The sequence below is a fragment of the Achroia grisella genome, unplaced genomic scaffold (assembly GCF_030625045.1).
Source record: "Achroia grisella isolate CSIRO2021 unplaced genomic scaffold, CSIRO_AGI_Agris_v1 utg719, whole genome shotgun sequence".
NCBI classification, from domain to species: Eukaryota; Metazoa; Arthropoda; class Insecta; order Lepidoptera; family Pyralidae; genus Achroia; species Achroia grisella.
The window spans coordinates 834,884-848,966 of record NW_026713002.1 but is presented as its reverse complement, the minus strand read 5'-3'; the positions used below and the strand labels follow the sequence as shown (position 1 = coordinate 848,966).

Sequence of the window (14,083 nt, the reverse complement as noted above, 5' to 3'; positions counted from 1 at the left end):
TGTGAATTGTCAAAAAAAAAAATAGTACCATCTTGTGTGGAGAGCCCAGTTCGGTTTAATCGCTTGAAGTGAAAAGTACATATAAATGAATACGTGTATCGTTGCTGCAGCCGCACCGTATTTTTTATTAGGTTGTTTGGACTATTGTCAGGTGGCTGTAGCACTGCGACCTACATAGATCTATTGTGCTTGACGTTTTTCATTCGCTACCTAGACCCGTCAGGGACAAGAATTGAAGGATATTCTTAGGAGCGATGGTTTTTATGTTAGCAGATATATATATATATGTATATATATATAGTTATAGATAGTTTTACGGTGTTATATGGTTGTTTTTTATTGTAAAGTAGCTGTTCCCGCGATTTCATCCGCGTGGAATTATACTTTATTTATCTAAAATAAAAGTAGCCTAAGTTACTACTTATTACATTAGCTACCTGCCAAAAAAAGTCCCGTCAAAATCGGCCCAGCCATTTCAGAGATTAGCCGGAACAAACAGACAAAAATTTTTAAAAATGTTATTTTTGTGTATGTACTGTATTTATTTTCAGATGCATATAATAAAAAACGGTTATTTCAATATTACAAACAGACACTCCAATTTTATTTATATGTATAGATATAGATAAGATTGTTCCTTATTCAGATAAATGTTAATTAAAAATGCATTACACAGTTTAAAACAAAACATTTATTTTGGAAACTAAAAGTAACATAATCTAGATGAATTACTAAATATTAATGACAACATTGCAATATGGATTTATACGTAACTGAAAGGCTAAAACAAGCTGACGGCACACCTGCTGGTAAGTGGTAACCGTCGCACATACATGAACAGCAACAACTAACTAACATTACGGCATAAACTCCAGCTTCTGTCTCGTATTAAATTATAATCATAAAACATAAATTCATTTGACGGCCTCGGTGGTCTAATAGTTTAGCACACCTCTTTACTTTTGCTGGTCGCGGGTTCGATTCCTCGCACGTTACAAACATTTGTATTCAAGGATGTTTGTTTGTATTGGGTGTTTTCTATGCATATTATACAGTGAAACCTCGTTAATTGGGATCTCAAGGGACCGAGAATTGTGTACTTATTATTAATAGGTTCCATTAATCTAAATTTCCAATTGAGTAGGTTTAAAATTATAGTTCTCTCGTTTATAGAGGCCCCCGCTTATGGAGGTCGAAATGTACCTTTATTCCATTCTTAGAGGTGGAAAAACCTAAAATAGTTTTGACAAACAATGCATGAGCGAAAGACATGTTTATAAACGAACATGTCCAAACCTGTCCCAATCTGATTATTTTGTCTCAATTTACAGGGCAGGGATGTTAGGGAGCTCTGTAACCGTAACCGAAACTATCGGATATCCGGTATAAAAAATATTCGTAGCCGTAACCGAATCCGAAATAAAAGTTTAGGATAATATCGGATAGGGGCGGAGCCTAATAGAGACACGTTATGTAACCATTTTATTAGCTATTTGTAATTAACTATTGAAATTCCTTAAAAAAAATAATACCCGTAACCGAAATTATCCGAAACTAACGGATAATCCGAAATAATTTCATATCCGTATCCGGTATAACAATTATTCCTATATCCGAAACCTATCCGTATCCGAAATTTCATATCCATAACATCCCTGATACAGGGAATTGAGCTACAGAGTCCCAATTATAGATGTAAACATTGGAAAAAACCTTAGAATTCAAATCTCATTTAACTAGGTTCAAAAAGTCCTATTAACAGAGGTAATTCAATAAAAAAAATACCGGGACTTCACTGAACCTCTCAATAATAGAGGTTTCTCACTGATCCAGGTTTCACTGTATATATACAAACTAAAAAATTATTTATATTAGATGTCTAGTACCCAACCGAAGGTCTGCTCACGGGACTAGATGGCGCTGTGTGAATTGTCCAGAAATATTATTATAAATTAATTTTAACACAAAATAATAACGTTAAAAAATTATCAGAATATCACAATATTCCCTTATCCCTTATTTATAAAAACTAATACATTAAAAACCCCTTTTTCGTTAACAAGTGGCAAAATGCTGATGGTAAGTCTTACCCTATCTATATACATAAACAATACTACGGATAACACGTCATCATGTAACGACCGTGATATCATGATGAAATAGAAATAATCTTAATTCAAATAAACTTAATATAAGCACGTTTGAATAGTCATATTATATATTTTACTAGTTGTGTTAAAAATATAGCTTGTATGTTATTGACGCATAAGCTATATTACTGTAAAGTTTCATAAAAATTCGTTCAGTAGTTTTTGATTGAAGGAGTAACAGATATCCATACTTACAAACTTTCGCTTTTATAATATTAATAAGATTAAGATGCTCTACTGAGTCCTGATAATTTGCTAAAAATTCCGTTCCCACAAAATCTATTTCATTACCGTTTCCCAAATTATCCTTGGCAAAAACACTAATATCCAAGCCAATAAAAAAAAAAACTGGCACTACCGTTAAATTTCACTGCCATAAACTCTGACCAAAATACAGCTTCGAAAACAAGTTGCTTGGCGTTGCATTAAGACAGAAACGACTTTTCAGACTACCTCCATATAGTCTGTTTTTAATACCATAGACAAATTTGACCTTCTTATGGTGCTGCCTATTGAAAATATTTATCTGTTTGAAAAAAAAAAAAATTGTTTTCTAGCTTAATGCTGTAAAAATTATTTGTATTTAAACAGTTGTATCGACAGTAATGGAATCTCTTGTATATGTACCTAATTATTAAAAATCTGTTGTGTAAACGTCATTTAAAGCTTTAACTAATGTTAAAATAAAAGCTTCCGATTAAACAAATCGGTATAGCAGGTACACCACTACTCCGCTATAGATGGTAACACTATTTGAAAATTTGACATTTACACCTTGTCAATTTAGTCTCCGGTATTAAAAAACAGACTATAAAGCAAATTTGTTTTTAGAAGTTTTAATTGCGCTACGAGTCAAATGCGGGCCGAATAACTACTAGACCAGGCGGAGTCTCCATCACGGTGATCAGGTTCTTGTGTGTTCTTGCATGACTCCTCAGTTCTGCTTTCGTCACGAACTTCTTATCGCAATGTTCACACTCCACTCTCTTCTCCCCAGTGTGGCGCATCACATGCATTTTAAGATCATAATTGGACACGTACGATTTCATACAATAAAGGCATTTGTATTTCTTGTTATCGTTGTGTTTTTTCCTTATATGCGCCATGTAGTATGGTCTCCAGGTGAAGACGACCCCGCAGTACTCGCAAGTAATTGATTTCACCTTCTCATTATGTTTCTCCACGACATGCAGGTGTCGTTCGTGTTCTGCGCTGTACCTTTCGTCGCAGTACAAGCATTTAAACAACTTCTCGTGTTTATGAACGAAGTTTATATGTTTCTGTCTGTACTTCTTCAATGTGAATACCTTCCCGCATTCGTTGCAGGGGTATTTCTCGTTGCTGTGAATTAACCTGTGCTTTTTGAGTCTACATTCGGAAACGAAGCCGTCTCCGCATTCCGCGCAGACGTAGTTGTTGTAATGCGCGTTCATATGCGAGTCGAGGAAATGGAAATGCTGGAAGGTCATCGAACAAAGTGCGCATTGAACAGCACTCGTTAGCTTGAAAGGAATTACTCTAGTGTACGCTTCATCCAAGTCTATATTGTGTGTTTCATTCAAATGTTGGAACAGATCGTTCCACCCTAGGATCTCTGAGGAACATTCTTCGCACTGCAAGTTTTCTATATCTATCCTGATGACTTCGTTCATCCAATGAGGGCGCAGGACAGAGTCCAATTCGCTTAATATCTGGTGTTTATGCTTATCTAGGGTGTGGGGCCTTAGGTCTTCTGGACTCTCGAATATAGGGCTGGGGTCACAGAAGGCGCAACATAATCTCGTTCTTTTTACCTTGAACGGAACGGCGTTCGTATAGGTAAGGATAATCTTCGTTTCTTCTATGAATTTGAATTGCTTCTCAAGGAACTGCTGTCTATTTTCATTCTCTTCTGAGTCTGGAACAGAAATATTAATGTAAGTATATTGTTATGAGGAAGGGGATTTTTAGAGATGTGGACCGTTTGACCCTATAGCAAATGTACCATGTCAGGTTGACCATGCGATTCCCCTGGAAACCATCGTGATAAATTCTTGGAGAATTTGTCACAAAGTGGCTAAGTGACTTGACATAATGTTCATCTTATCATCCTCCACTGGTGCCCCGCCAGCGTAAACCGTTTGCGCAGGCGAGTGACCATTCCATAATTATCTATTAAAAAGTCTATTGTTATTCGGTGACGTATTTCTAGGTGCTCCTGAATACATTTTTAGAATTGACGGCCTCGGTGGTTCTAGTGGTTCAGCACACTGCTTTACTTCCGATGATCGTGGGTTCGATTTCTTGCACGATACAAACATATATACATGACTACGATTATTTGTATCAGTCTAGGTGTTTGCTATGTATATTATGTATGTATTTATATCATTTGTCTAGTACCCATAACACAAGCTCTGCTTACCTTGAGACTAGAGACCTCATTTTAACATAGGGTAGGTAACGACTGTACTGTTTTTAACGGGACTTACACTCACGGATAGCTAATGTTATAAGTGGAACTTTTATTAAAAATGTTTTTATTTCAATTAAATTATTTTAATAAAAATAGAGTAGTTGCGGGTAACTGTTAGTCAGAAATATATATTAATATTTGTTTTTAATGTAATTTACATGTCAGATATTCTGAAGAAGGGTAAGAGAAGTAAGAAACAGAGTATACTAGAGAGTAATACACAGAGAAAATACTTATATGTTTATACTTTATTTAAATTATCGTACACAGAAGTAACGCTTGGAATTACAAAAAAAAAGTATCTAAGAATTCATATCAGTCGCCTAGTACCTACTGCTTACCGTACTAGATGGCGTTGTTAATTGTCCAGAGTTATTAATTATTTATTTATATTCATATATAAATATTATGTTTCAACATCATGTGTCCTTTTAAAGTACATTTTTGAACGAACCCTTTATCACATATTTCACACTTAAATCTTCTATCGTTATTATGAATTCGCATATGTTCCTTCAACGTAGACTTCCTTCCATACCGCTTCAGACAAATATCGCATTGAAAATTTCTTTCCTGCGTGTGTTTTAGCATATGATTATTCAAACCTTTCTTCGCGTAAAACCGCATATCACACTCTGTGCATTGCAACCTCTTTAACATTAGATGACATCTATTTATATGTCCAGTCAAGCAGAATTGGCTCGTAAATTGTTTGTCACAGACATTGCAAGGGAATATCTCTTGATCAGCCCCGTGATGTTCCACCTCGTGTTTGTTTCTTTGGACTCCACTCATGAATCTCTCATCACAATATCTACACTTCCTAGTTTTACTATTATGTCTATGCAATACACGTTCATGAGCTTTTACATTGACGCGAGATACGAACTCTTTCTCACAATATGAGCATTTATACACACCTTTATCGTGTCTAGCCTCATGGTAAGATAACGTATGCTTATTTATAAATCCTTTACCACAATGAGAACAGCTATATATACTATAATGTTCAATCATATGCCCCAACAATAATTTGAAGAACGTATACTCGCTTCTACATAACAAACATCTATAGATATTGTCGGTGAAGCTGAATGGTACAATTTGGTGTTTGATATCCGTATACACGAGTTTACGATGGGACTTCAAATGTGCGAATAGATCCTCCATGTTGTTGATACTTTGTCGGCACAATAAGCAGTTCAAACCGGTTATATCCAGTTTCAACAGGAAATGCGTTAAATCTTTAATTTGGAACGAATCGAATACATCGCTATGAGACCGCGTGTGCGTTTTCAAGTCGGCCGGCTTATTGTAATCTTGTTTGCAGAAGTAACACGTGTATTTCGAGCCGCCCGGGCCAGCGAATGGTGTTGCGTTTGTATATCGTAATATGGCCTTTATGTTGGCGACGTGTTTTTGTAGTAGAACATTTCGTGTCCGCTTCGACACTCGTTCATTTGTAGGGTGATGTTGGCTCTCCCATTCATCTATAAACAACAGATTTTCTTTTACATTCTGCGGTGTCTTCACATAGATAAAGTAACAGATTCTATACAGCTTTGATTGTATTACGTGATTCACAGAGTAAAATAATTACGCATAGGCGTTAAAGACAGTATTTCAGATATATTGTCCACCATTTTTTTTTTGGGTTTTGGGTTATTGTCAGGTGCTAAGACCTGAAACACAGCGACCTGCATAGATCTATTGTGCTCGCCCATTTTCAAATTTCACTACCTAGACTCGTCATGGACAAGAATTGAAGGATTCTTGTCCCTCACGGGACTAGGTGCACTATATAACTTAAGACTGCATATCCCCGACTCTTCTCCATACAAAAGGAGTTACTATGAATTTTATGTACAATAAATAATTTACCTCGACGAAATTTTATAAGGCAAATAACATCAACGTTTCACATTAGTCAAATTTTCATTAAAGAAGTTGGTATCATAATTACACGTAACTAAAATAATCGATTTCCACAAAAATGGACCTATCCTTTGTTTATTCGCATGAACAATCTAAGATAGTAAAAGATATTGAATATGTGCAAGACATTGGAAATATAACGAATATTCAGACGAAACGAAAAAAAAAATTTAATTACATTTATATTTTAATGGAATAAAGTATAAAGACAGTTGACAGAGTTGATTTTGTTATGAGCAACCTTCGGGACCCAGAGGTCCCAGAGTTTACTGTAGACACCTATTAGAGAATTTCTTTCACTGTTATTATCATTGGAAACGCGTACATTATTCTAGAGTGCGGTAGTCTATATACTATGAGAATATATACAAAACTCAAAAAGTTATGAGCATTCGGACAAAGTCCCGTCGGACCTCTAGTATTTAAAGTAAAATCTTTATATATAAAAATTACGTGTCACGTTATCCGCGATGGACTCCTAAACTACTGAACCGATTGCAAATTTTATTTGCACATTGTGTGCAATTTAATCCAACTTGAAAGATTGAGTAGCTTACGTCTCAATTTATAGTCGCAGTATTATTTTATTTAAGAAACTTAGCCACAGCAACGCGTGGCCGGGTCTTCTAGTAATAATATAAGAATTGGAGTACAATATATATATATTAAAATTTAGTATAAAATAGTTTTACTACTAGTATTTTACGTTACGTGTTTTTTTAATGCTTATTTTTCCATTATTCTTCCATGTTTGTATCTCAGCATATTGCAAAATTTCCTCACGTTATTTTTATATAATCTTATTTTGGTTGTAATATTAAAAGAATATACAGGATGTTTGGAAGAAGGGTGCTTTAAAGGCAATTAATTGCGAAATTTGGGGTTTTTGCAACAAAAATTGTAAAAATTCGGTAAATAATAAAATCATACGTCACAAACGCTAAGCATGGTCAAATACGGTTCTAAATGGTTTATACTAACAAGGCGTTAAAGCTGTGCACCCATCTTCCAAACATCCTATATGTATAAGTTATATAAATATTTGTGATATTGTCTGCAATTATCTATTACTGCCTTTAGGGCTACGGTTGCAAGTAAGTTTAACAATAAATACTTAATTATTTATATTCCTCATTTAGATAAGGATTTCGTTCAATCATTCATAATTTATGTGCTCTTGTCGGTGAAGCTCTCGTCACCTTCCACGATCTTCTATCAATCTTTTTAGTTGTTGATACGACACGGACACCAAGGTCTAAATTTATAATAATCCTTACTAATATTATGAATGCGAAAGTAACTCTGTCTGTCTGTCTGTCTCGCTTTCACGCCAAAAGTACTGCACCAAAAGTATTTCAATAAAATTTGGTATACAGACAGTCTAGACCCTGAGAAAGGCCATAGGCTACTTTTTAATGAGAAGAAAGGATTGTAAGGGGTTGAAAGGGAGATGAAACGTTCTATGGAAGTATCGTCATTTTAAAGCTAGAAGCTTGAAACTTATTTTTTAAGCTTTTGACTCTCAGCTTATATAAATGAGACAAATATAATTTTAAACCTGCTTAATTGGAAAACTGAATTAATGGAAATCCTTAATAATTGGTACATAATTCTTGGTCCCTTGTGATCCCAATTAACCAGGTTTTACTGTAGTTAGATTTTTCTTTTGTAAATATATACATTACAAACTTTCATCCCCTATTTGGGGGTAGAATTAATCAAAATCCTGTCTTAGCGGATGCCTACGTCATAACATCTATCTGCATGCCAAATTTCAGCCTGATCCGTCCAGTGGTTTGGGCTGTGCGTTGATAGATCACTATGTCAGTCACCTTTGAGTTATATATATTTAGATATACTTAGAAAACATTCAACCTGATACAAACGATCATACTCATGAATACAAATGTTTTTTTTTTTAAACGGTGTGTTCATGTATACAGGCTACTGTCGCTTTTTATCATCAGGCGGGCCGTCACCTTATTTGCAATTCCAGTAGTATTGCCAACTTTAAAATATTAACCTTTTATAAAGAAATAAAAAATCTGATAATATGTCGTACACTAGCTTCAAATTCGCTCTCTAACTTCGTATATCTCTTAAAATCTCGTACAAACCTGTACGAATATGATAATGACCTCGTACAGAAGGTACAGTCTCGTTTTTGAACTAGCACTTTCTTACGGTTGGCGTCATTGGTAAAATTGGCCATCAGATAATACCAATCAGTTTTCCAACAGGTTCTTACACAAATCTTTTTTAAATAATGGTTATAGATTGGTCGTTTGGGCAAAATTGATGGCCTAATGTAATATGAATAATATCTCGGAACAATACACATCGCCGTCTAGTCTCAATGTAAACAGAGCTTATGTTATGGGTACTAGAGAACTGATATAAATACATACATTTTTGTAACTACATACATACCTAGAAAACATCCAGACCGATACTAACAATGATACTCATGAACACAAATATTTATAACGTTGAATTTTGCAAGGAATTGTTGCGAGGAATAGAACTCCCGACCTTTGTAAGTAAGGCGGTATGCTAAACCGAGAGACCACCAATACCGAAGTTATACGACGTTCCTCGGATTATTGGCCTTACTAGATTCTAGTTACGTTAAATTAAAAAAAAAACTCACCAGGTTTGCTTTTCATGTATGTAAGTCTAGCACTTATGGTCTTCCGAGGTACATTGTACTTCTTTGACGCTTCCATCGTAGACAATTTCTTCTGCAGAACAGCTTCGATACACTTCCTCATGTCTGACTCCGTATAATTCTTGTATTTAGTTTTGAGATCTCCACTCTTCTTCTTCTTCTTGGGCCACTTCTTGACTGGCGCCTTTTCAGTAGATAGTTTTGGTTTCATTAACTCTGGAAGAAAATTTTTTTTAATGATAGGCTAATGCACCCATAAAGGGGAAGGGGATTGTCAGTAATGTGGACTAATGATCCCATTGCTAGCAATGTACCATGTCAGGTCGACCTCCACGCGGTTCCCCCTGGAAACCAATATGATAAATTCCCGGTGAATTTGTCACGTTGGGCTAACAGATCTGACTTCATGTTCATCATATCATCCTCCACTGGTGCCCCGCCAGCGTAAACCGTTAGCGCAGGCGGGTGCACCATTCCATTATCATCCTCTAATATAATATAATGCACCCGAAAATGATAAATTTGCTATGTTACAACAACACAAATCGGTAGTAGCCTAAATAATAAAAAAATTTGACCAAGAATTTAAATTAAAAAATAATTTATTCATGTAGGACATTTTAGCCGCTTATGAACATCAATTTTTTATGTGTGATATTATAATTTTTTCCCTACCAGTCTAGTTCAGTATATCGAATTGAGAAAAACTGGCAGGAAACTCAATTGAATTACTTTTTTTAATCCAGTTTATTTAAAATGTATATTTATATATGTGTCTATGTCTAACATTAAATGAAAATCCTGTGCATGATTTGCCATGCAGCCTCGTCATTCAAGTAATCGTTTAGTGAATTAACAGGTGTTTTGAATGTATAGGGTAATTCCAGTATATTCTTTGGTATCTTATTGTAAATTTTCTACCTATTCTCATAAAAGACCTATTGACATTTTCTAAACGATACTTGGGGACAGCAAGTTTGTTTTTAAATCTAGTAAGAATAATAGAGACCTGAGAAAGAAAAATAATAGGAAAAATCTATTTTTTGTGACATTGATACTTGTGGAGAGATGTCATGCCTCTGTCGCTACCTATACTGGTGTAGTCGGGTGGTATCCTATACCCTGTAATTTTATAGCCATATCTCAACGTACAGCCAAACTACAAGTTACAAAGATGCTTTGCGGCTAAAATTCATCTACTTCACTGAGGTACCCATTCAAATTGGCAAACATAGTGTAGAATGCTTCGCAGCTAGGTGGACCGAAGACATAGATAGGGTGCAGGTAGTAACTGTAAGAGAAGGGCTGAAGATCGTGCTCTATAGCATGCCTTGGGAGAGGCCTGTGTCCAGCAGTGGACTGCACTGGGCTGATGATGTTAATGTTTTCTTTTTTTATTTATTAGGTCTATAAAAGTGGATGTCTTACAGAGAACATAACTTAACACAGATAAAATAAACTATTTAAGTAATACATCCTACTAGATGTAGACACAGCATGCATAGCTTAATTATACACACAAAATGGCACTATACAATAATAATTTGTATTAATGAATAATTACTTTATAAAGCTTTCTGTATTTCAAGGACAATTTAGTGTCTGTTTAATCATCTCAGCCCGGATGAAGTCCACTGCTGAACAAAAGTCTGAAAATCAGGGATGTTATGGATATGAAATTTCGGTTACGGATAGGTTTCGGATGTAGGAATGATTTTTTTATTTCGGATCATCTGTTAGTTTCGGATAATTTCGGTTACGGATATAAAATTTTTAAGGAATTTCAAAAGTAAAATACAAATAGCTAATAATATGGTTACATAACGTAATTAGGCTCCGCCCCTATCCGATATTTTTATTTCGGATTAGGTTACTGTTACGGAGCTCCCTAGCATCCCTGCTGAAAATATCAAATAAGTGTCTGACTTCATAATGTATTTTTACGATTTTGTATGTAAACCTACATACAAAATCGTAAAAATACATTATGTTTGTAGGTAATAACTGGAAGAGAGCTGAAGATCATACCCAGTGGCGTGCCTTGGGAGAAGATGTCCAGTAGTGGACCGCAGTGGACTGTTGAGGTACTTCATACCCATTCAGACAATTCTGTATTAAGTCTACCATTTACCTGTAGCTATAACAGCTTCATCTTCTTCTAAATACTCAATTTCTTCGTATTCAGGCTCAATTTTACACAATGTTTGTGGTTCTTGAATATCATTATCCTCATGATCAGACATCTTGAAATCCTCTAAGAATATAGGCTTCGATTCTTCTAAATCACTCTCTGGAGATGATATAAATAAATATGAAAAAAACATGTAACTAGGTATAACTAAAGAGCTAGCAGCTACCTCGGACAAAGAATTAGTCTAGCCATTCAAAGGGGGAACGCTGCCAGTATCTTCGGAACCTTGCCTAGAGGGTCTCCTTTTAATAATATATTTTAGTTATATTATTTTTTTAAGTTATGTATATATAATTTGTAATTAGGTATTTCTATCAGTTGTTTAATACCCATAACAGATACTCTGCTTAATTTGGGATTAAATGATGATGCAAGAATTGTAAATAGTTGTTATTATTATTGACTAGCTGTTCCCGCGACTTAGTCCGCATGGAATTTAACTTTATTTTTCTAAAATAGAAGTAGTCTAAGTTACTCCTTATTACATCAGCTATCTGACAATAAAACTCCCGTCAAAATTGGTCCAGGTATTTCAGAAATTAGCCGGAACAAACAGACAGACAGAATTCCTGGTGAATTTGCCACGATGGCAGTTAGCCCATCCTGATCCTATCCTCAATCTCATCTTATCATGTTCCACTAGTGCCCTGCCAGCGTAAACCGTTAGCACAGACAGGTGCACCATTCTGTTATCATTAATTAACAAGTTAAGACTTGCGTCTATAGCCCCATCAAAGCAAAGTTCACTAACCAAACGGTTGTTTTTGGACACTGCAGCTATAGCGGCACAAATGTGCATTTACCGGCGCACAAATAGAAGCCTAGTGTCATATTTTGGAAACAATTTTTTAGATTGAATTTTGTTTTCCATCTGTTACACAACTTGCAGCTTCAGTACGGACGACAGAGCAGTGCAACTGTGTTTTCTCTTGAATTGTGTCAAAATTAAGTTTATTTAAGCAGAAAAAGTAAAACATATAGTTTGTCTAATATTCTAAAAATTATAAAATGGTGTTATATTTGTAAATTCACTTTATCCTACTGCCCATCAATGTGTTAAAAGGAAATATGTACCATCACTGATGTAGTCATCCAGTAACATTCCTAAGGATGTCTGCACCTCCTTTTTGAAACTAAACGACTCCCGTAAACGCATTATGCACATTTCACAGATATGCTCCATTTTGTCTGGTTGGTTACACTGAAACATTGTTAAAAGAAACTATTTATACTTATACTATACATTATATATTTTGATAAAGAGCTCGAAGTTTAATATTTATGTAATTGTCTTAGTAATATGTATAGTATAAGTAAGGAGCCAACAGAATATTAGCCCTGCAGTGTTATCTGTAGCATTAGTTACAGCTTAGCTGGAGCTAAGCTGTACCTAGTTCAACTAGAGTTGAACTAGGTACAAAATTAGCTGATATTACATCGGAAAGTAATTTATAAAGAACTATAAAGAGAAAAGGGAAATTATGTGTGTAGTCTGAGTATGTGAGTATACACTTATGTGTGTCTCTACATATATATGTGAATGTGTGGGTGTAGAAGGAAGTTTGGGGGTGTATGCATTTACATAGACTGTTCATCTATAAGTACTTGATCAACATTATGTATATCACATTATCATGTGATACCTGTGTTACCAGTCATTCATTGTCATTCTAGAAGTTTACAATCTTACCATACTTTACATATATGGTAGATTTCTATTGAAAATGTAACCTGTATTAGATTGAAGGTAATAGATAATGGCGGGAAGTTATTGATAATAGATATTATTGACGCCATTGCTAGCAATGTACACCAATACAGGTTAGAAAGCATTCTGTTAACATTTCTATGCTAGATTTAGGATATTGAATATCGATAAGCGAGAAGCACGTGTGTTTTGGTTTGTAAAATTTTACCGCCAATTCCGTTATTATCCATGAATTGCACAGATTAATAAAATAAATCTACAGAATTGTTCATGGTTGATTTGATAACTGTTTGTAAAAGCTTAGCTTGAGTTCGGCTAACGTTAAATCTGTTTTAAGAGTGACGGTGACTTACGACTATGGAGAATGTCTCCATTATCATCTCCCCATATACTTCCCGTTCTCCTTCAAAAGAGTGTTCGGTCCACATATCTTTCATATACCCATATTCCATACAACAAAGACATCTCCCATAGAAAGTCTTCGTTTCAGTGTCGTCCGAGTCTTCCATTTTTGAATACAATTTATTAGGTTTATAAAAAGTATATAATTGTATAAAACATAAATAGCTAATTGAATACGTATCAAGGTAAGTTCGTTAAAATTATGTAAACATTTAATTTGAATTCAGAAAACTAAAATATTTCTTTTCCAAGACACGAAACGAAACCACGGACACATTTTTTACTGATTTGAGCACAGACCAACAATTCCTGACTCTGAGTAATTAAAAAAAAAGTACTCTGTGTTCTACCACAGATGCGTTTATCAAATTTAACGTGTTCTGAGTTCTAGCTATGAATAGGGTTCGAATAAACGAAAAACGAAAATTTATCTCAATAAATTGTTCTAATTTTATTCACAATATCATAAAACTGTACAATAATATCATACATGCACAACAATAGCTTCATAAAATTGATACAGTTTTCTTTAGAATGTCGGAATGTAATTAAAAAACAATTGAAAATTTATTAC

The 14,083-nt window shown here is 34.7% G+C and overlaps 1 protein-coding gene across 1 annotated transcript; it reads right to left on the bottom strand.

Moving 5' to 3' along the window:
* Positions 1–2,829: 2,829 nt before the first annotated feature.
* On the bottom strand, positions 2,830–13,796 carry LOC131850228 (zinc finger protein Xfin-like). The gene is made up of 6 exons (XM_059200398.1): positions 13,461–13,796; positions 12,474–12,600; positions 11,340–11,498; positions 9,191–9,424; positions 5,013–6,095; positions 2,830–4,047 (listed from the first exon to the last, which is right to left on the bottom strand). Exons 1-6 carry the CDS (start codon positions 13,614–13,616, stop codon positions 2,996–2,998), a joined length of 2,811 nt encoding a protein of 936 aa, XP_059056381.1. The 5' UTR covers positions 13,617–13,796; the 3' UTR covers positions 2,830–2,995.
* Positions 13,797–14,083: the final 287 nt, after the last annotated feature.